The sequence below is a fragment of the Polypterus senegalus genome, chromosome 12 (genome assembly GCF_016835505.1).
Source record: "Polypterus senegalus isolate Bchr_013 chromosome 12, ASM1683550v1, whole genome shotgun sequence".
In the NCBI taxonomy this organism is placed as follows: Eukaryota; Metazoa; Chordata; class Cladistia; order Polypteriformes; family Polypteridae; genus Polypterus; species Polypterus senegalus.
Window position 1 is genome coordinate 60,619,130 of NC_053165.1, and position 23,182 is coordinate 60,642,311.

The following is a 23,182-nucleotide window of genomic DNA, read 5'->3' on the forward strand; positions in this document are numbered from 1 at the left end:
TTTTTCAGGAGAATGTTTATGTCCAACTGGACATCCCAGAATGCAGCCCTGACAAGGTGGTCTCTGTAATTGATCAGACTGTAATGCAGGTGGGTGACTACTGCTCAAGGTTGACAGGGCCGAGGGCCAGGGCAATGGGTTCTTCACATCTTATTCTTCCTTTGCTAACCCAAAGGTAAAACCTTTGTCTGCTGCATCAGCTGATAAGCCACGTGGCTTGCTGTGGGTTCTTGAAGAGGAGGTGCTGACCCCCGGTTCAAGCGAGACTGTTGTCCTGAGTCGTCTAGCTGACTATTACTCCAAGCAACCTAATGGTGGAGAAGGTGAGGTACACATTCTGATCCAAATGACCTCCTTAGTCACAGCTTGCCAGTCAGTCACTCTCAAATTTTCTTCATCTAGGCATGCCAGCCTTGCGCCAGTGTGAGCAGCCCCTGCAGTGTGAGGTGGCTCATCAATTGGGACTGGACCCAGTGCGCTACGACCTCAGCGGATGGTTCAGCAAAGTCAAACCCAATCTGTCTATCATCAACTCCACTCAGATCTTGCAAGAGTCCAGCATGTAAGTCATGTGGACCTCGGAGTTGGGTTGGACACTAATGATCTGCTCCTAGAGGAGGGCAAAATTAGGGAGTGGTGATGCTGCCACTGACTCAGGGGTGTTAGGGTTGCTGTCCTTCACCATTGGCTTTGATTTTTATTTTTTTTTTATTCTCATGTTTTATTCTGATCTGCCATTCTCCATTCTTCTCTGCTCTTTCCTCAGACCCTTGCTGCGCTCTTTGTTCACTGGCCACTCGAAGGTCTTACCAGTCTGCCGCTCAGTGGCAGGTCTGGAGGGCACCTCTCAACAGGTAATGCATCGGGCAGGCTGCGTGAGGCGGACTTTCACTGGCAACCTGGCTGCTGCCCGACGGCACTCTGCCTGCGCTCTAATTAAATTTCAGGCGGTAAGTTGGGGCAGGCTTTTCCCCTTGGTGGTGTCCAACCCCCTGGTTCTTTCAGGAGGAGGGCCTCTGTTGTACTACTTCTCATTTATTCACAGGACGCCCTCATCAATCTCATTAAAAAGTCCAGCACTGTGTTCCTGCATTGCTTTGTACCTCACTTTCCTGAGGCGAACCTCCGGCACAAAGTCTTGGGCACAGAGACGGGCAGCCAGTTCTGTTTTGACATCCCAATGCTGCGCACCCAGCTACGTGCTGGCCAGATTTTGGAGGCACTCCAGTTCTACAGGATGGGTAAGTCAGGATGATCTGTTTCCAGGCTAGCTACAGGCATCTGGTGATAGCTGAGATTGGAGATGGCAGCCTGCTCTATGCCCTTTCTAGTTTTTTGTTGGTGCATGTTTCCATTTCCTGTGGCTTATTGGATAAGTTCAGCCTAAGTGCCATTAACACGTGCTTACCTGGAATGTGTGAGTATGTGTTACCTGCATATTAGGGCCTGGCCTCCTAACCAGGACCACCCTGTATGGACAATGTGGTATTTATAACTTTACAATCGATAAGACAGTACAGCAGCTAATCAATGTGACTTTAAAGTAGTTTTATTCATCTTGTGTTAGCACTGAGGGACTTACCAGCATTTGCCATTGGGCTTAAAAATGATGTTCCTCAGGATAAATATTCATCTTTTTTTTTATTTTTAATTTCAGACCACTAAACAAACATTGTGTAGATGGTGCTTTGAGGTTGGCATTTGAGTAGCCATTTGTGCCCATGGCAGTTTAAACATTGTTCTCCAACCAATAATGGCTCCCCTTGAAAGCACCCTAACCCGCTGAAGTAGACCAGTTTCTGCAGTCTTTGCAGTCAGTGCCATTGTTATCTGTGTACTAATGTTGTTGTTAGTCATAAGCTTGCCACTCAGACACATTTACATTTTTCCATGGTTCAAATCTGACATTCTTATCAAAAGGTATGCCACATCTGAAAAATTCATCAGACATCAAACCCACCTCTCATGTTCAAAGCCCAGATCCTAATGAACTGAGCGACAATCAAACTATTGCAGCGTGGATGGCATAAGACGTGATGGCAAAAGGGACTCATGTCAAACAGTGGTACCCACCAGCACATTCATATTTACCCACTCACACCATTTAGGTGATGTATCCCAGGATCAGCCCCAGACACAGGTGACCAAATGAATAGCAACCTGGTGGTATAAAACGGTCAGGCAGACAAGTAAAGACAGAGCTCTGTGAATTGGGAAGCTAGTGGGAGTAGGACCATCATGGGCTTCCACATCAACACTTTTACAGTACAGTAAAACTTTGATCATCCATCACTCAATTCACCGTCAGTCTCCATTAAGGGCAAAAAAAAAAAAAAAAAAAGCACACTAGAGCCTTCATGTTACTGTACTACTACTGTCGTGTGGTACGCTGTGAGCTTTGCACTCTAACTTGTGCCAGTGGGTAGCGTTCTTGCCCATCACCATGTGTCAGGCTGCATGTTGAAATCACAGTGTCAGTTACATACCTTCAGTTTTAATAGCATTTCATAGATTTTCTCTTTTGTTATTATTAATCTACTAAATATACCATATTTACATGTGCATGTGGTGTTGTGATTATCCAAAAAATTGAAATTATTAAACGTTTACAAAATGGTGAAAATATTGACTCCATTTATGGAGTAGGAAGAACAACAGTGAACAATATAAAGCATGATGCCAAGAAAATTAAAAAAAAAAACACGTCAAAAATGGAAACCACGGTAATATTCTTCTGTAGTGTAATTTTTTTTATTTTAAATTGTTATGTTTTGTTAATATACTGTGACGCGCTGTACGGGAGCAATAGTGGTGGCATGAATGCTAGAAAGTTATTGGATTAGGTGAGGGGTTTCTGTTCCTTAAGTCTGTTAGAAGATGAGTGACAGGGGAAGTCAGGAGAAAAAGGAAGGTGCGGCAGAAGGACGTTTTAAGTAGGGAGTCAGGGAGACAATAAGCAGGAGTATTAGCGATATAGAGAAACAAAAGAATGTAAGTGGCAGGAGAGAAACTGATTGGTAGGGAAAGCTTTCTTTTAATGTTTTGGAGGTGTGCACGGTAACCCAGATAATGGAGTATAAAACAGGGTTCCGTTTGTTGCGGTACTAAGATTCAAGTAAAACACCGAAAACTCTAGTACCTCCAAGTTATATTTGCATATTACACCAGTTGTTACAATATTATGTGAAATAATTTTGTTAATACTATATTTTGTTAATATACTTTTGTTTTTTAAATAAATATGACTATTCGCTAAACTGGTTTACTGTATATCATTTTTAAAATGGCTGTTCCGTTATCCGTCTTTTCTCTTATCTGTCACAGCCTCTGTCCCGACCCCTGACAGATAATCAAGGTTTTACTGCATTTCATTGTAACTGTTAAAAAGGTGCCATAGTAAAATGTGATTTTGCATTATATAATGTAATTTGCAGGCTTTCGTGATTTATGTGATCAATTGGGTGTGAGGTGGTAATGCAGGAGTCACTGCACGAACCTGGGCACTGCCACATCAGAAGTAGATAAGTGCAGTAAATAATAGAAGCACTCGGGATGGTGACACTTTGGGTAGTGGGGGCTTTCCATGATTTCCAAGTAGTTTCTACTCCGTAAAGGTTAAATATACCACAAAGTTAATGATTAAAACATTGTATATGAGCATGGCACTTTAAACATGTTACAAATACAAGGTTATTAGTGGCAGGGCTTGAGTTAGCTTTCTGTGCTGCCATTAGTGTCCTGCTGTCTATCTTGTATTGAAAAAACAGCACACAATAAAAACCATCAGCAGTAAAAGTACAGTACAGTCATACCAGGGTGACAAAAATAGTTCATACTGTTTAAAGGCAGGGGTACGATAGACGGTGACAGGTTAGCAGACTGGAGCAGAGGAACAAGGCCTTTTAGTGGTTTCCTTTAATCCAGGGATGTTGAGCGTCTGCCTGGGTCGTGCCTGTCCATTTGGAATGCAATATCTGAACTGGGTTGCCTTGTACTGGCTGGCATAGAAGCAGGGCCGCCTTCTGGAGGGTTCTCAGTCCACCATGGTCTCACTCTGATATAGAGCCACTAATCAAATCTAATTGCACGTCTTCTGTGGGAGGAAACACAAAACAATGTCAAACACAGTCACTTCCCCTTGGGGGTGAATAAAGCATATCAAATCAAAATCCCATCTTTGAGGTAAAAGTCCTTATCTAGAATTTGGCTTCACATGTCACATGCAGGTAGGCAGTAATATTGCCTATGTGGAGTTTGTATCGTCTCTCTGTGCTCTCATAGCAATTTCCGCTGGGTAATCTCGATTCCTCCTGCATGCTAGATTAATTAGTATCTGTGGTATAAGTGATTGTGACAGTGAGTAGGAATGCTGCCCTAATTTCTGTGACTTTGAACTAGAAAAGGCAGATTAGAAAATATGCAGGAATTGCAGTAGTAAAATCCAAGATAAATGGTATATTCCACTGTTATTTTCGGCATTCTGACCCAAAAAGTATCCAATTGTGTGGACAGATTGCTATCCAAGCATTCATCCTGGTTTTGCCTCTCAGGTGAGTCCTAAACAGAAAGGAGGCTAATAACAGTGGATTAGCCGTGGGATTGGAGTGGGAATTTTAGCAGTGCTGCTCTGAACCTAATAAAAGCAGGAGGACTACTGGAAAAAGAGATGCAGATGTCTTCCTCTTACTCTTTGTCTCTACCTGCAGGCTTTCCTGACCGTTTGGCACACAGAGACTTCCGCAGACGCTTTCAGGCATTGGCACCTTGCATCATGAAGATGTATAGTTCAGTATTTGAAACGCCTAATGAGAAGAAGGTGATTTTTAGTTTATAATACCCCCACCCCAATGGCTAACACCCTTTGTCCAATCCCCTTCACTTGACAGCACCACATTTTCCAATTGTAGTGTACGAAGGGGAGTATGGCATGGGGAATATGCTACTGTAATTGTAGCAGAGTTTGTTTTATATGGATGTAACTCCCACCACCACTACATGCCTTCCTCCTGTAGCTCAACTGACTACGTAGGCTTTTCACTGGAACTGTCATACAATGTATGTTACAATGAATGTTCTTTAACCCAACAGGCAACAGAGGAGCTCATGTTAGAACTGGACCTTGAGAAAAGAAGTTTTGCTCTTGGACATACTCAGGTGAGCAACCCTGGTGATGTGGGTGAAGAGAGAAAACAAAGAATCCATCCAGAAGACTAAAAATAACCGATTTAGAAATTAGCTGGGCAAGTAGGACAAAAGGTCAGGAAGCAAGTCAGACAAAAAAGCAAGAGCAGGTACAAAAAGCCAGGTGAGGTGACAGATGCAGAATATTGTGAGAGCTTTGCAGACTTAGGTGCTGATAGTACATTATCTGGACGAATCTCCAATAAGCCACCTACTGTTTCCAAATCTGGATGATTACCATGTCCTTTTCAGACTGTTTCCTTTTCATAATCCTGGGTTATTTGCAGATTTTCCTAAAGCCGGACCTCTTGAAGTCTCTGGAGCAACAGCGTGAGACACTTATAATCCCTTCACTGGTGTTGCTGCAGGCTGCCTGCCAGGGTCATCTGGCCAGACAACGTTATCGGCGTAGGAAGGTAAGAGACTGTGCCACACAAGGTGTTCTAGCTAGTATGTTTGTATGGAAAAGGATGGCTTCTGTTTGAACCAGAAGTTGGATTCCAGTTTAGTGTGGACTTGCTTGCAATTTGATGTCAACTTCCCAATACAGAATTAAAAAAAAAAGAAAAGCTGCATTTAAAAATACTGATTTGAGAAGGGTAGTTAATTTAGACAGATGTCAGGTATTCTTTACATCAGGCTATTCTGGGTGTGCATGTTCCTTTATGAATTTCCATTCCTTTTACTTGTCTCTTTTCTTAAAGATCCAGGAACTTGCAGTAAGATGCATACAGAAGAATTTACGAAAACATGAATCTGTAAAGAGTTGGGCATGGTGGAGACTTCTGTGCAGAGTACGCCCCCTTTTGGATGTGAACATTGAGGATGAAAAATTTAGAGCTAAAGAGGTACCTTGCAAAGCTGTTCTCTTCAATTGATAAAAATCACAAACTGCTCATGTGAACACCATACTACATATTGATTGATGCTTTCCAAACAAATACATATCCATTTGAACATCATCAATTATGTTAAGGTAAATAGAATATCCCAAGAAAAAAGGTGACATGGGACATTATGCCTGGTTCATTTCAAATTTTCACTGCACTGCATGCTTAATGGTTACTGCTTTCATTTTTCTCCACAGGAGGAAATTGTGGCCCTGAGGAAAAGGCTAGAGAAGTCAGAGAAAGAGAGGAAGGAGCTGAGGCAAAATGCAGATATGCTGGAATCCAAGGTGTCTTTCTTGTATTTCTAAAGAAGATCATTTAGAAGGCTTTTTTTCTGTGGAATATGTAAAATGCCGAAATTTCTCAGGAAATGGGTAAAAATGTTTCTCTCCAGGGGCACTTGTTTGTTGAGCACCGCCACTGGTTGACTCTCCTCTCTGCTAAAGGGGTGGGTGACCAGTAGTGTGCCTACCAAGAAGAACATGGGTTAGAGTGCCAGAATGCAGGACTTTGGGAAGTATAGGAAGGTTTTGCCTACAAAGGCTTGTCTTTGAAATGGTCTGGAGGGAATTTTGTGAAACAGGATCTCTTTGCTTAGGGATTACAAAAATGGCTCAAGAAGGTGGCCACTGTTTCAGAACAGATTTGAAAAATAAGCTAAAATGTTACTTAGTTCATTTTTAGAAGATGTCCAATAGGTGTGAGACTGTGACATTGAAATATTATTTAAGGACTAGAAGGAGAAGAACAACTCTGTAGTGAATGCGATTGTTTTAGCAGCCTTCTAAGAGTACTTAGAGATGCTACTAAAAATATGGAGTCATTCTTTGTTTTCCTTCATACAGGCAAATTAAGAAAATCAGTAACCAAATAGGAAAGGAAATTGGATGCATACTCTACCTAGGACAAGGCTTGAAAGATTTATCAAAAACATCCTTGTGTACAAGGTTGAGAATTGCATCTTGTTATTTTGTTTGTGGTCAGCCATGTGTCCAGCTTGGAATACTGCTTAGACATCTTTCATAAGTGAACTTCAGCTTCCAGAAATATGTCTAGCATTTTCCCAGGTTGTTCTATTTTTGCACATTGCTTGTCCACAATGTATGGTTGTAGTGCCTATTGAAATATCCTGTATTAGCATCTAGTTTTGCAAGTCCCTTCCTGGTGGTCTTAAGCTACATAAAAACATTCCAAACTTCCGGGCTCAGCCATCAAACTGTTTGTAAATTATAATGCCCTACAGATCGACTACAGAAATGACTTGTTTCCCAGGTGATGTGAACAAATTATTCAAGAAGCAGCAAAATAAGTAGCATACAATTCTTAATAGTAGTTTTAATTACAACTGTTTCTAATTTGTGCATGTGGTTATTCAGGACCTACTTTCTACAATGGACATTCTTTGCTAAGTGTTGTTTGGGATATAGCCAGTTGTTCACGTATGCTGTTTCCTCCATAGGTCACTGACCTAACAGCAGAGTTATCTGATGAGCGTTTTAAGGGAGAAGTGGTGTGTCAGGCTCTAGAAGGGGAACGATCTGAAGGGCTCAAGTTGTCCAGAGTAGTCAAGGAGTTTCAGGTGAGATTTTAAACCCTCAGAAAAGTGTAGTGGTACTGGTGGAGAAAAGGAGGAGAGGGACTGTTACTGGTCTTTTATGACAATTCCTGTCATGTTATTCTTGAAGGATAAATATGAACAAACAAAGAAGGCTATGGAAACCATAGAGAAACAACTGGAGGAAAGTCTGCAGAAGTTGCAGAACCATGAGCTGGAAGCATCAACTGCCACAGGATCAGGTCAGCATTTCAGTGGGTGCAGCCACCAGGGCCCAGCAATGAAGATACTGTAGTGGTACAACAATCAGGAAACAAACATAAAGACTCAAGTCAGAGTATAGGTCATATATTGGGGAGAGGCCCTAGTCCAACATACTTTTTAATTTTCCAGGTAACCAATGGCAGATTCGCTACGACTGTGCTCAGACAGAAATAGACTTTTTGCGCAAAAGGCAACGACAAGTTGAGGAGAAACTTGAATGTGAGCTCCAATACAGGCAGGACCTAGAAAGCAAGGTATTAATTCTGTTAACTTTCAGGCTTAAATTCTCCTCGTGCAGAGCCCAAAAACCTGACTCCTTCATCTGTACCCGCAGTTAGCAGACCTGCAGGGAAGATTCGATGAGGCCATGTGTTCTTCACAACAGTTAAAAAAGAAGTGCCGCCAGTTAAACTCTGACCTTCAGGACACAAGAGTGCTGATGGAAAGTCTGCAAGTGCGAAACCATGATCTGGAGAAAAAACAAAGAAAGTAAGAGCTCTTCATTACTACCTATCTATGCTCCCTGTGTTGTCCTCTGCTTTGCATATATAAAGCACTTTGGAATGGTTTGCATTAGGTTTGTCTACTGAGAGAAAGAAAAACTGCACAAAAAGTTCATAAATGCTCAACAGATTGTTCTGTGATTAGAGTGATAGGTTCTCATTTCAGAAGCTAAATTCCTTTTCAATCTTTGCTTTGCACCACTATCAACCACCACCGTCCAGGTTTGATGCAGAGCTGACCCAGGCTTTAAAAGAAGCATCCTCGGAGAAAAGCTTGAGGGAGAAAGTATCTCTGGAAAACACTGTTATTCGAGGGGAAATGTTCAAACTGCAAAAGAGTGTGGAGGTAAAGTGCCACGGTGATATGGTATAGCACATCAACAGATGAGGGGGCATAGTGTCTGTAGATGCAAAACATCAGCCGGCTTTTTGCTATCAATAAGGCCTTCCTTTAATGCATTTGAACCTAAATGGTTACAGATGCCTTCTCGAAGTGTAAGAAGCTAGCTGAGACTTGTTCATGGCTTTTCCACCAGGAGCTGCAGGCTGAAATAAGACTGATGAGACAACAAAAGGATGAAGTGGAAGCTCAACTCCAGGATTTGAGTATTGAGCACCAGCAGAGTCCAGAATCTTTTGCTGAAATGAAAAAGCTAGTGAGAGAGCTACAGAGAAATGAAAAAGAACTTATGGTAGAAATAAGCAAGAAGACAGACATCATCCAGCAACAAGAACAGGTAACTCTGAGAAGTAGTCGCTATTAATTCTGGAAAGTGTGAAGATAAAAAAGAAACTGGTTAGTAATGAGTTAGAACAGAATTGGCTGATCTGAGCTAGTGAGAGTGGATAGGAGTGGTTGGGAAATATTGCAAAAATGACAAAAACATATACAGTATACTGTATTTGGGTGGGGATGGTGAAGGCAATCCTAATTCTTACCTTCTACTCAATCTGACAGATTCAACTGCGATTTGAGATGGAAATGGAACGAATGAAGCAGATCCATCAGAAAGAGCTTGAAGACAAAGAGGAAGAGCTTGAAGATGTACAGAAATCCTCCCAGAGAAGGGTAAGGATTAATAAAAAAAAAACTTGATGGACAGGTTCTCATTGGGAATGTTTGAAATAATCTGCCACACTGGAGAGCAGTTCATTCAAAAGTAGGTGACCCACCAGCAAAGTGCAATAGATAGATGGAATGGACTCATTATTGGCATTATGTTTGAGATAAAGTGTGTCACTTAGAGATGTACACTAGGTGGTCTGTATCTTTTTAGATGTAGTTACTTCAGTATGTGATATACATATATACTGTGATTCTCTTCTTTTTAATGAACATCACAGAGTACCGTCCAATCATTTTCTGGATTTACCTCCACATTTATTATTAGGATACCAGTCACAAACTGTTACAGTATTTATTTTTGCTTATTTGTATTCTCCTTTAAAATGTATTTCTGTAAAATGGGTTGAACATTGATAGAGTATAGATGTTCACTTGTATTGTTATGATGCTCTAACCAATACAGTTTTCATTTTTACTTTTCGGTTTGAAGCATTCAAACAACTGCATTTGACCACAAGCACGTAGTGTGCAGTTCCACTGCCCTTAGTGCATTGCTAGGCACTGAAAAATGAATTAAGGTGCAATATCCATCTCTCCATATGCTAGCTGCAATGACTGTGAGCACCACTCATTGGGACTCATTTGTAAATGTATCTGTTTAATTTTCAGTTTACACAAATAAAATGTTTATATGATAATCAATAATGGTAAAAAAAAATGTGCAAGTCAAATTGCTTCTTGAAACAGAGCGACAGGAGACATGAGTCCTATGTTGTTTGGGCAAATAATTAGCTTTAATGTGCTGCTGTCATATATTCTGGTCTTTTGAAAACCTAAACTGGATTAAGTGGGTTTGACAATGCTATGTCCTGGTGAATTGTTGGAATTTCATAGTATGAATTTAGACTTGATTTAGTGTGTCTTGGAAATGTTTTTATGTAGTACAGTGAAAAAATATAAATACAGTATAAGCCTTTTGCTTATTGACAAATATGTTTTGAATATTTTTTGTTGTTAATTTTTAATGTGATCTTAGCGACTAAGAGACTAGTTAATTCTACTATTAATTAAAACCTCTTAACTCTTTGGTAAACATGCCTTTCAACTGACTTTTTTTCATCTCTAATTTTCATCAATTACTGTGGCTAACTATATCTAACTATCAAACTTCTTATTGGTATCCCTTATTGTTACAGGGTTATTTCTTCTAGTAATAACCATCTACTAGCAATACAAAGATAGCTGTTCTTATTGGCAGCCTTGTCATGACTAGATGAACATATCTTATTAAAGATAACTCTAATTTTTAGAGTGGTATCTCCAATTATGTGGATTTTGCAGTCATACTGTATCTAGCATTATTAGACCATGAGTAGGACATCTGGTTTTTAAGAATAGCTGTCTAAATTTTAATTTTGTTTATAGTAATTGCTAGAAGGAAATACATTTAAAGTAAGCTATCTAACTAATGGACATCATTATCAGATCTCTTGTATAATTTACAAAAAAAACAGTAACTTGGATAATGCAAACCTAAACTGCCTAAGAGGAATTGGATGGCTATTTGGCCTAGGTTGACAAAAATTTGTGATTGGAAATTGTAGGTCCATAGGTTTATATTCTCCAGGATCTGGCTTCCTGAAGTTTTTGTTTTCCTCTCCTTCGTTTCCACCTGGCCATTAAATTGCATTATACGCTGCAGGATAAATAGACAATCGTAGCAGCTTGTAACTTGTTAGTTACTCAGCGTATGTTAATTAGTTTATTTTTGTATGTTTTATTATTATTATATTTCTGTAGCACCTTACTAGTATGTTTTTGTCTTTTAATATACTTTTATGTAAATGGTATTACAATTTTTTCAAAGTACATTAAAATACATTCACTATATTAAATGTGCTATGTAAATGTATTCTGTCTTATGTAGAGGCACATCTAATTTAAAGACAGACAAGTCAATCAATAAGTGCTGTCGATTTGCCATCTCATTAGTAATCCTGTCTAATTGGTAGATATGACTATTAGAAGAAGACTTGCACATCCAATTGATAGCAGACCACCTCCTTGTACAGAGTTACAGTATGTCTAACTTGCACAGTGGAATCACTTTTAGGGTTTCTCGTATAGAACCACATCTATTTAGAGAAGCGCCATCATTTCTTATTCATCATCATACCTAACTGCTATCAGGACTTCTCCATATTATAGATAACAGTTATCCTGTTGCTAAAAGGTTTTTTTTGGCACAGGGCTTCTCACAGATGATCACTACTTGTTGCACCTGTCTCCTTGCTAGTCTGTTAGGAGATTTTATTTCTCAAGTGGCATGTTCTTCTTATGCTGCTGCTTCATGCTCCTATTCTTTATTCACTGTGCCTTTATTTTTGATCATATACTATATAATATATATTTTTATTTTACTGTATAGCTAAGTTTTTTGTTTCCTTGATGAACATATCCTATAACTGGTATGTTCCACATTTCTTGTAAACAATCCTCTTTAATTCTTACTCATAATGATAGCCCTATGTAACCACTGGAAAAGAAATGTAGTCATTTTGACATTTTTTTTTTTCCCTCTTATTAGCTCAGACAGTTGGAGATGCAGCTGGAACAAGAGTATGAGGAGAGACAATTGATCCTCCACGAGAAGCAAGATTTGGAGGGTCTCATTGCTACACTGTGTGAACAGGTATGTTATTAAGACCAGGTCACTGCCGTTTCAGGAAACCGCATGACAGCCTAAACTAGGCTGTTGATTGGATACTGTGGAGGCAGGAGCCTATAATAAAGAGGAAAACTGTATTTGGCTGCTAGGAAACTGCAGGCATGTTTTAAAGTAAGTGGCACCCTCTGTTCAACTATTCACTTGTGCAGTAAATTTATTGGCAAGAAACCTTTCATCACATCCATAGCTCCTTGACCTCATCAGTCATTTTAATAAATGTAACCATTTGATGGTTACATGTGCAGGCTGTGATTTCACTGACTCTCATTAGAAAAGCAGAAAGCTTAATCGGCTTTTGCGGGGGTTGGGGGGGGCATGTTGGGATAATTGCAATAAACATAAAATCTATCAGGCTGCACAGGCACTTGGATGGGATGATATGCTTGTCATTTAGTCCTGAGAACACCATGCCACCAAACAAAGCCCAGTTTTTCCTATTAACTTGCCTGTCTGCATATTTCACATTAGTCAACTTCTGAACTCAGAAAATCCTCTCTGCTAAAGTCTAACGCCCCCCATACTTTAATTAAGAGCGGTGACACTTTTAATCCGCAAAGTGAGGCGCTCAAGCAGTTTCTAATCTGCAGCCTTTTTTAAGCCTCTCTAATGTTACGCAAAATCCTACTGAAATGCATCCCGTAGTGAGGATGCAATATATTATGAGGCAACTAGCAAGGATATATATTTTGTTGCATAAAGTTGTTAAAATTATAGCTAGTTTGTTTGGGATTCATGTACATTTTCAAATTTGATTGTTTTACTGAACGATTCCCACAGCAGGACCAGGGAAAGCATTTTTGTTCCATACAGATTAGAGTTGAGTTCATCATGTTACTCTCTCCATGCTGACTTGCTTCCAGAAACAAGAACTGTTAAAGGCACTAATCCAGGCTGCCATTCAATCTGCTCTGAGATGCAGGAGTTTTCTTAGTCCATTAAACCACAAGCCCACTGCTTACACCATTCTTCAAAGAGTATGAATCTAGCACACTTTCTGTTGTTTTATCAAACTATTAAACCAAAAGTTTTATTTTATCAATTTGCCCTGGACAAATTAGTCTCCACATTCCTAGAATTATAAAATAAAGGAATAGCAAAGCATTACCTAAGGAAAATTCTTCCCTATTTAAAGATCCTACAATTTCCACCGTATACTACTGGTGCTCACTCTTTTTAAACAATTACACCTCCATGCCACAGGGGATGCACAAACCAGTGTGTTTCTTTGCGCCAGACCCGAGCCCGGATAAATGGGGAGGGTTACGTCAGTAAAGGGCACCCGGTGTAAAATTTTGGCAAATCAATATGTGGACAACAATACAAATTTTCATACTGGATCGGTCGAGCCCCAGGTTAACAACGACTGCCACCAGTACTGTTAGCCAACAGGGTGCTGGCGGAAATTGGGCTACTGTTGGCCGAAGAAGAATGAGAAGAAGAGGGGGGGAGACGTGTCCAGAGGCAGGAGGAAGGTAAAGAGAGTGGAACTGAGGGTAGGAACTTTGAATGTTGGCAGTATGACTGGTAAGGGGAGAGAGTTAGCAGATATGATGGAGAGAAGGAAGGGTTATATATTGTGTGTTCAAGTGCCCAAATGGAAGGGGAGTAAGGCCAGGTCGATCGGAGGTGGATTCCAATTGTTCTATCATGGTGTGGATAGGAGAAGAAATGGAGTAGGGGTTATTCTGAAGGAACAGTATGTCAAAAGTGCTTTAGAGGTGAAAAGAGTGTCAGACAATGTATTGATTATCCATCCATCCATCCTCTTCCGGTTATCCGGGTCGGGTCGCGGGGGCAGCAGCTTAAACAGAGAGGCCCAGACTTCCCTCTCCCCGGCCACTTCATCCAGCTCTTCCGGGAGAATCCCAAGGCATTCCCAGGCCAGCCAGGAGACATAGTCCCTCCAGCGTGTCCTGGGTATTCTACCGGGCCTCCTCTCGGTTGGACGTGCCCGGAACACCTCACTAGGGAGGCGTCCAGGAGGCACCCTGATCAGATGCCTGAGCCACCTCATCTGACTCCTCTCGATGTGGAGGAGTAGAGAGTATTGATTATGAAGCTGGAAATTGGAGGTGTGATGGTGAATGTTGTTAGTGCATATGCACCGCAAATTGGGTGTGCAATGGATGAGAATAAAGATTTTTGGAGTGAGTTGGATGAAATGATGAACAGAAAGTGGTGATTGGAGCAAATTTCAATGGACATGTTGGTGGAGGGAACAGTGGAGACGAGGAGGTGATGGGTAGGTATGGTGTCAAGGAGAGGAAAGATGAAGGTCAGAGGATAGTGGATTTTGCCAAAAGGATGGACATGGCTGTGGTGAATACATATTTTAAGAAGAGGGAGGAACATAGGGTTACGTACAAGAGTGAAGGAAGATGCACACAGGTAGATTACATTCTAAACAGAAGAGTCAATCTGAAGGAGATTGAAGACTGCAAAGTGGTGGCAGGGGAAAGTGTAGTTAAGCAGCATATGATGGTGGTCTGTAGGATGATGTTGAAGAGGAAGAGAGTGAGAGCAGAGCCAACGATCATATGGTGGAAGGTTGAGTTTAGGGAGAAGGTGAGACAGGCACTGGGCGGTAGTGAAGAATTACCAGACAGTTGGGAAACTACACCAGATGTAGTAAGGGTGACAGCAGATGCAAAGAGTACATAGAGTGGCTGATGAATGAAGACAACAAGAGAGAGAGAAGAGGTTGGATGATGTGGAGATAGTAAATTAGGAAGTGCAACAGAGTGACGGATGCATTCGAGGTGGAGGTGGAATTACATCAGGGATCGGCTTTGAGCCCTTTGTTGTTTGCAATGGTGATGGACAGGTTGACAGACGAGATTAGACAGGAGTCCCTGTGGACTGTGATGTTTGCTGATGACATTGTGATCTGTAGCGATAGTAGGGAACATGTTGAGGAGACCCTAGAGATGTGGAGATAGGCTCTAGAGAGGAGAGGAATGAAGGATGTGGTTTATGGATGTGGTGAGAGAGGACATGCAGGTGATGGGTGTAACAGAACAAGATACAGAAGGCAGAAAGACATGGAAGATGATGATCCGCTGTGGCGACCCCTAACGGGAGCAGCCAAAAGAAGAAGACACCTCCATGCCACCCCAACTAGAGTTCAATATTATTAGATTAGGAGACCATATATTGTTCCTCTCAAAGATGTACTGTACATTTTAAGTTTATTGAACACTCTATATTGATTAGTGTGGGTATGCCAAGGAGTGTAACCTCTACAACATTGTAATTGGAAAAGTGGGTTTAGAAATAAAACACTAGGAATATGCTGGTTTTAAAGTAATTGCTTAAAAAGAGGTAATGTACTATTTTTAATTTACCAATGAAAGTCCCCTCTTGCTTTAATTTGCAATGAATATGTAAATTACATTCTCTTTTTGTGGCATCAATGCACAAAGAGTCTCAAGTCAGTTTTTGCATCAAAAACATGTAAAGCTGCCTCCACTTACAGGTTAATTCTTGTTGCTGTAGATTTAACCCTTCAACATTTGATAACTTACATGCAACTCTGAATCTCCAGGGTTGTTGAGTTCTTCATCTTTCAACCAGACTGCCATACATGGTCCCATATTATCATTTCTAAACTTCTTTCATGTTGGGCTTATCCTCCTGTGTCTCTGTGACCCTCAATATCAATATACCCATGGTGTGAACACAATTGCCCTGGCATTCTTTCCTGCTCCTTCTGTGAATATTTCAAGGGACTTCTCTAAAGTTTGCATGGTCATGTGACTCCGCTCTTTATACTCAGATTGGTCACCGTGATTTTGATGTCGAAAAGCGACTCCGTAGAGACCTGAGGAGGACACGGGCCTTGCTGGCTGATGCACAGGTTGTTCTTCAAGGACTCCATGATGATAGCCCAGTAGGCAACAAAGAGGAGATGGAGAAACTGCATTACCAGGTGTGTAAAGATGGAGACTGAGAAATATTATTTTCATGGGTAATAATGATGCTTATTTAAAGAATGTGCATACAAAGACAAGAGGGTCAGGAAGAGTGTGCCATTCTTTGGAGTAAGGATCTAGCATTTGCAATTATAGTGACACATGAGACTCTTTAGGTTAAAGAGCACATGATCTCCTATCACATTGCATTTTACAGTGTTATTGGGTCATTATTGTCATGTGTAACAGAGTACAGTACAGTAAAATTCTTACTTCCATGTGCTAATCAACATGTAACTCGTTGCCACTTTCTGGTGCCAAGGATTACTGAATAGAACTACCTTACCTCAAAACCTCATTCTTCTATTAAGTGCTGTAAGATTTTTCACATAAAGGATTCATTATATAGTTTCATAAGCTGAGCCCTTTAGTTGTTATAAAACAGTAAGAATACTAATATTGCTTTAGTCCCATATTTTATTCTTGCTCCCACTTACAGGTAGAAGAATGGCAAACCCGCTGCTTAGAGGCAGAAAAGAAACAGGAAGTGTTTGCAATGGAACTGGAGAATGCACAGCTAGAGCTAGACACCATCTGCCGCAACAAAAGTCTGGTAGAGTGTGACAAAGAGAGAGAACTTAGAAAGAAATTGAAGTAAGAAACACTGGCTGCCTTCCTAGTATTTCCCTTTGTCTCACTTCCTTTTGCCCTTTTTTATAGGTTGATGAGCAGCTCTACCAACTACAGCGAGAGAAAGCTGATCTACTAAAGAGAACGGAGGAAGACAGAGAGGATCTCAATGGGCTAATGTTGAAGCATAAGGCTCTCATTGCACAGGTATAACACACAGTTTCCTTCATTTCAAATTATGCCTTTGCTTCTGTGGACCCATGACTCCTCTTTGTTCTTTGCCTTAACATAGTCATCTAGGGACATCACACAGATACAGGAGCTACAAGCTGAGATAGAGCATGTCAAGAAAGAGAAGCATGACCTGCAAGAAAAGGTACTGGTGGCTTGAAAAAGGGTTCTTATTGGCAGAAACAAGTTTGGATTTATCTTAGAAGGTATTGTATACCAAAGCTTTTGCCTTAAGCCAAGTTCTTTTGTTACCAGCTGCAGACTTTTGCAACCCGGGTGCTCTTTCTTGAAGGCTCCATGGTTGAGCGAAAGATTGTTAGTAGACAAGAAGCCATCATCCGGGACCTGGAAAACAAGCTGGAATTCCAAAAGGGTCAAATCAAAAGATTTGAGGTTAGCAAAGTGAAATTGTGGACAATTTCTTCTAGGTCAACAGCAAAAATCACTGTGAATGCTGTGGTTATTCTCAAGGTTCTGTGCACTGATTGAGATTTGGAAAACCAACCCTCTATCATTGTTATCTGTATACAGTGCATCCGGAAAGTATTCACAGTGCATCATTTTTTCCACATTTTATTATGTTACAGCCTTATTCCAAAATATATTAAATTCATTTTTTTCTCAGAATTCTACACACAACACCCCATAATAACAAAGTGAAAAACGTTTACTTGAGGTTTTTGCAAATTTATTAAAAATAAAAAAACTGAGAAATTACATGTACATAAGTATTCACAGCCTTTGCTCAATACTTTGTCGATGCACCTTTGGCAGCAATTACAGCCTCAAGTCTTTTTGAATATGATGCCACAAGCTTGGCACACCTATCTTTGGCCAGTTCCGCCCATTCCTCTTTGCAGCACCTCTCAAGCTCCATCAGGTTGGATGGGAAGCGTCGGTGCACAGCCATTTTAAGATCTCTCCAGAGATGTTCAATTTGATTCAAGTCTGGGCTCTGGCTGGGCCACTCAAGGACACTCACAGAGTTGTCCTGAAGCCACTCCTTTGATATCTTGGCTGTGTGCTTAGGGTCGTTGTCCTGCTGAAAGATGAACCGTCGCTCCAGTCTGAGGTCAAGAGCGCTCTGGAGCAGGTTTTCATCCAGGATGTCTCTGTACATTGCTGCAGTCATTTTTCCCTTTATCCTGACTAGTCTCCCAGTTCCTGCCGCTGAAAAACATCCCCACAGCATGATGCTGCCACCACCATACTTCACTGTAGGGATGGTATTGGCTTGGTGATGAGCGGTGCCTGGTTTCCTCCAAACGTGACGCATGGCATTCACACCAAAGAGTTCAATCTTTGTCTCATCAGACCAGAGAATTTTGTTTCTCATGGTCTGAGAGTCCTTCAGGTGCCTTTTGGCAAACTCCAGATGGCCTGCCATGTGCCTTTTACTAAGGAGTAGCTTCCGTCTGGCCACTCTGCCATACAGGCCTGATTGGTGGATTCCTGTAGAGATGGTTGTCCTTCCGGAAAGTTCTCCTCTCTCCACAGAGGACCTCTGGAGCTCTGACAGATCGGGTTCTTGGTCACCTCCCTGACTAAGACCCCTCTCCCCCGATCACTCAGTTTAGATGGCCGGCCAGCTCTAGGAAGAGTCCTGGTGGTTTCGAACTTCTTCCACTTACGGATGATGAAGGCCACTGTGCTCATTAGGACCTCCAAAGCAGCAGACATTTTTCTGTAACCTTCCCCAGATTTGTGCCTTGAGACAATCCTGTCTCGGAGGACTACAGACAATTCCTTTGACTTCATGCTTGGTTTGTGCTTTGACATGAACTGTCAACTGTGGGACCTTACAGGTGTGTGCCTTTCCAAATCATGTCCAATCAACTTAATTTACCACAGGTGGACTCCAATTAAGCTGCAGAAACATCTCAAGGATGATCAGGGGAAACAGGATGCACCTGAGCTCAATTTTGAGCTTCATGGCAAAGGTAGTGAATACTTATGTACATGTGCTTTCTCAATTTTTTTATTTTTAATAAATTTGCAAAAATCTCAAGTAAACTTTTTTCACAATGACGTTGTCATTATGGGGAGTTGTGTGTAAAATTCTGAGGAAAAAAATGAATTTAATCCATTTTGAAATAAGGCTGTAACACAACAAAATGTGGAAAAAGTGATGCGCTGTGAATACTTTCCGGATGCACTGTATAATGGATTCTTCACTTCCTCATTGACAGATGCTTGTTCTGAGATTAAGAGACAGCATGGTAAAAATGGGACAAGAGCTTGAGCAAGCAGCTGAGAGTGAAGCGAGAGAAAAGGAGAATGCTCGTCACTATCAACAGAGGCTCCAGGAGATGCATGTGGAAATGGAGGAGCTTACTCAGCGGGAGTTGGAAAGCAGACGTCGCAGAATTGAACTGGTAAAGTACAGGCATGAAGGAAATGAAGATATGATAGGCAGGAACAAGAGTCTTGTCAATAAGCAGTGAGGTGCCTGAGAACCAGAAAGAGGTTCCAAACACATTTAATGATCCAGGTTTCCCATTTTAATTATCTGCAGGAAATGAAAGTTGAAGAGCTGACTGCAGTGAGGCAAACACTACAAGCTGACCTGGAAACGTCCATTAAGCGTATTGCAGATATGCAGGCTTCACTGGAGGAGATGTCCAGTGACAGTGATGAGGAATGGTAAATCTTCATAAAAAATAATCTATGAGGGTATCACTGAAAAAAATCAGTGGTCAGTTTCCAAACTGGGAGGCCTTTTGTACCATTCATACTAATGGTAGTGCAATACGAAATCATTTACACTAACACAAATGCAGGCCAAACCAACACCTTTTCCATGCAGTGGATCTCAGTTTGAGGTAGTCTGTCTGCTCTCAGGATTTAGGCTGACTAGAGGTTGCAAGACAAGAGTCTTGGGCTAGTGCTTTGCGGGCATATACAGACAATCTTTTGACATCCTTGTTCATTGTTTTTTCTGGTATTTCATAGTGATGAGCAGTCCCATGTTGGCTCCCTGAGGAGTACAGATCCAGAAGAAGGAATAAGATCCTGGCTAGGATTCCCAAGAAATCATGGCTCCCCTTTTGGAAGCAGTACAACAGGGAGCGTGGCCAGACTTTCTGTGGCTGACAGCATGAGCATATACAGTGCTAGGTAAGATGTTGAGATAATAAACCTCAGGGGGGTTTACATCCTGGGGGTGGGTTCATTTGGTGATTAGTAGATCAGTGTCTTCAAGCAAAAATAAAGCAAACCCTCATCGCTCAATAGCTCACATACATCGTGCCTCCTCACTGGCTATCCTCTTTCTGGCAATTTCCGAAAGAAAGGATTTTTGTTATTAATCACCCTGGTGGACAGCAGTCTTCTCCCCCAGTCAATTCAATAATGAAACCTGTCCATCAACCTCTCTGGCTGCGGCTGTGCCGCCGTAGGGAGTTATTCTTCATTAGTACATGCCTCACCAACTCCTCTGTAACTCAGTCAAAAAAATATCAGCCCTGTGCTGGGCAGCAGTGAACAAAGCTTTCCACAGTTTGTATTTAATATTGTCACGGTCTATACTTTAAAACTAGTACTGACTCCATCCAAAACATTGACCTAGTACTGACCTCCCTTGTTATATTCAGAATTTCATATTATTCCTAAACTCACTAATTTTGCCTCAGTATAGAACCATTCAGTATCTCCAATGTAGCACTGAATTTGCCCTGAAATGTGACTTTAGTTTTTATCCCAAATATTGGTAATTTAGATGTGGTGAGGATGCAGGGAGTAGAGTTGGTGAAGGTGGATTAGTTTAAATACTTGGGATCAACAGCACAGAGTAGTGGGGAGTGTGGAAGAGAGGTGAAGAAGAGTGCAGGCGGGGTGGAATGGGTGGAGAAGAGGGCAGGAGGTGGGATTCCATCACGGATCAGCTCTGAGCCCTACCTTATTTGCAATGGTGATGGACAGGTTGACAGATGAGATTAGACAGGAGTCCCCATGGACTATGATGTTTGCTGATGACATTGTGATCTTTAGCGATAGTAGGAAGCAGGATGAGGAGACCCTGGAGAGGTGGAGATATGCTCTAGAGAGGAAAGGGATGAAGGTCAGTAGGAGCAAGACAGAATAAATGTGTGTAAATGGGAGGGAGGTCAGTGGAATGGTGAGGATGCAGGGAGTAGAGTTGGCAAAGGTGGATGAGTTTAAACACTTGGGATCAACAGTGCAGAGTAATGGGGATTGTGGAAGAAAGATTAAGAGGAGAGTGCAGGCAGGGTGGAATGGGTGGAGAAGAGTGTCAGGAGTGATGTGTGACAGACGGATATCAGCAAGACTGAAAGGGAAGGTCTACAGGACGGTAGTGAGACCAGCTATGTTATATGTGTTGGAGATGGTGGCACTGACCAGAAAGCAGGAGACAGAGCTGGAGGTAGCAGAGTTAAAGATGCTAAGATTTGCATTGGGTGTGATGAAGATGGACAGGATTAGAAATGAGTACATTAGAGGGTCAGCTCAGGTTGGACGATTGGGAGACAAAGTCAGAGAGATGAGATTGCGATGGTTGGACATGTGCAGAGGAGAGATGCTGAGTATATTGGGAGAAGGATATTAAGGATAGAGCTGCCTGGGAAGAGGAAAAGAGGAAGGCCTAAGCGAAGGTCCGCTGTGGCAACCCCTAGAAGAAGAAGATGTTATCTGGGTTTCTGCTTAGAATTCCTGAAACCCAAAAACTACTGAATTGAGACTTAATACATATCCAGGTTTCTTTAAAGGCATGAACGTCCTTCGCCTGCATGTCCTTTCTCACCACATCCATAGACCTTCGCTTAGGCCTTCCTCTTTTCCTCTACCCTGACAGCTCTATCCTTTTCCCAATATACCCAGCATCTCTCCTCTGCACATGTCCAGTCCAACGCAATCTTGCCTCACTGACTTTTTCTCCCAACCGTTTAACTTGAGCTGACCCTCTGATGTACTCATTTCTAATCCTATCCATCCTCGTCACACCCAGTGCAAATCTTAGCATCTTTAACTCTGCTACCTCCAGCTCTGTCTCCTGCTTTCTGGTCAGTGCCACCGTTTCCAACCCATATAACATAGCTGGTCTCACTACCGTCCTGTAGACCTTCCCTTTCACTCTTGCTGATATCCGTCTGTCACAAATCACTCCTGACACTCTTCTCCACCCATTCCACCCTGCCTGCACTCTCTTCTTAATCTTTCTTCCACAATCCCCATTACTCTGCACTGTTGATCCCAAGTATTTAAACTCATCCACCTTTGCCAACTCTACTCCTTGCATCCTCACCATTCCACTGACCTCCCTCCCATTTACACACATGTATTCTGTCTTGCTCCTACTGACCTTCATTCCTCTCCTCTCTAGAGCATATCTCCACCTCTCCAGGGTCTCCTCAACCTGCTCCCTACTATCGCTACAGATCACAATGTCATCAGCAAACATCATAGTCCATGGGGACTCCTGTCTAATCTTGTCTGTCAACCTGTCCATCACCATTGCAAATAAGAAAGGGCTCAGAGCTGATCCCTGATGTAATCCCACCTCCACCTTGAATGCATCCGTCACTCCTACCGCAGACCTCACCACGGTCACACTTCGCTCGTATATATCCTGTACAACTCTTACATACTTCTCTGCCACTCCCGACTTCCTCATACAATACCACAACTCCTCTTGAGGCACCCTGTCATATGCTTTCTCCGGGTCCACAAAGTTGCAATGCAACTCCTTCTGGCCTTCTCTAAACTTCTCCATCAACATCCTCAGAGCAAACATTGCATCTGTGGTGCTCTTTCTTGGCATGAAACCATACTGCTGCTCACTAATCATCACCTCACTTCTTAACCTAGCTTCCACTACTCTTTCCCATAACTTCATGCTGTGGCAATAATTTTATTCCCCTGTAGTTACTGCAGTCCTGCACTCCCCCCTTAAATATCGGCACCAGTACACTTCTCCACTCCTCAGGCACCCCCTCACTTTCGAAGATTCCATTAAACAATCTGGTTAAAAACTCCACTGCTATCTCTACTAAACACCTCCATGCTTCCATAGGTATGTCATCTGGACCAACGGCCTTTCTATTTTTCATTCTCTTCATAGCTGTCCTTAATTCCTCCTTGCAAATCTGGTGCACTTCCTGATTCACTATCTCTACATCATCCAACCTCTTCTCTCTCTCGTTCTCTTCATTCATCAGCCTCTCAAAGTACTCTTTCCATCTGCTCAACACACTCACCTCTCTTG

General features: G+C 41.8%; 1 protein-coding gene across 5 annotated transcripts in view; it reads left to right on the forward strand.

The window, feature by feature from the left end:
• Positions 1-23,182, forward strand: part of LOC120540724 (unconventional myosin-XVIIIb-like) — a 43,373-nt gene that overhangs the window by 10,376 nt on the left and 9,815 nt on the right. For all 5 annotated transcript variants that reach the window (XM_039771731.1, XM_039771730.1, XM_039771732.1 and 2 more), the window contains 26 exons: positions 9-89; positions 176-323; positions 403-562; positions 767-950; positions 1,046-1,241; positions 4,707-4,816; positions 5,089-5,154; positions 5,469-5,597; positions 5,886-6,029; positions 6,269-6,358; positions 7,531-7,650; positions 7,757-7,868; positions 8,020-8,144; positions 8,225-8,379; positions 8,616-8,739; positions 8,930-9,130; positions 9,352-9,462; positions 12,047-12,151; positions 15,963-16,115; positions 16,598-16,711; positions 16,819-16,935; positions 17,021-17,104; positions 17,215-17,352; positions 19,149-19,334; positions 19,475-19,602; positions 19,912-20,076. In XM_039771731.1, the coding sequence (XP_039627665.1) occupies positions 9-89; positions 176-323; positions 403-562; positions 767-950; positions 1,046-1,241; positions 4,707-4,816; positions 5,089-5,154; positions 5,469-5,597; positions 5,886-6,029; positions 6,269-6,358; positions 7,531-7,650; positions 7,757-7,868; positions 8,020-8,144; positions 8,225-8,379; positions 8,616-8,739; positions 8,930-9,130; positions 9,352-9,462; positions 12,047-12,151; positions 15,963-16,115; positions 16,598-16,711; positions 16,819-16,935; positions 17,021-17,104; positions 17,215-17,352; positions 19,149-19,334; positions 19,475-19,602; positions 19,912-20,076 (3,446 nt within the window). The remainder of the gene's footprint in view (positions 1-8; positions 90-175; positions 324-402; positions 563-766; positions 951-1,045; positions 1,242-4,706; positions 4,817-5,088; positions 5,155-5,468; positions 5,598-5,885; positions 6,030-6,268; positions 6,359-7,530; positions 7,651-7,756; positions 7,869-8,019; positions 8,145-8,224; positions 8,380-8,615; positions 8,740-8,929; positions 9,131-9,351; positions 9,463-12,046; positions 12,152-15,962; positions 16,116-16,597; positions 16,712-16,818; positions 16,936-17,020; positions 17,105-17,214; positions 17,353-19,148; positions 19,335-19,474; positions 19,603-19,911; positions 20,077-23,182) is intronic.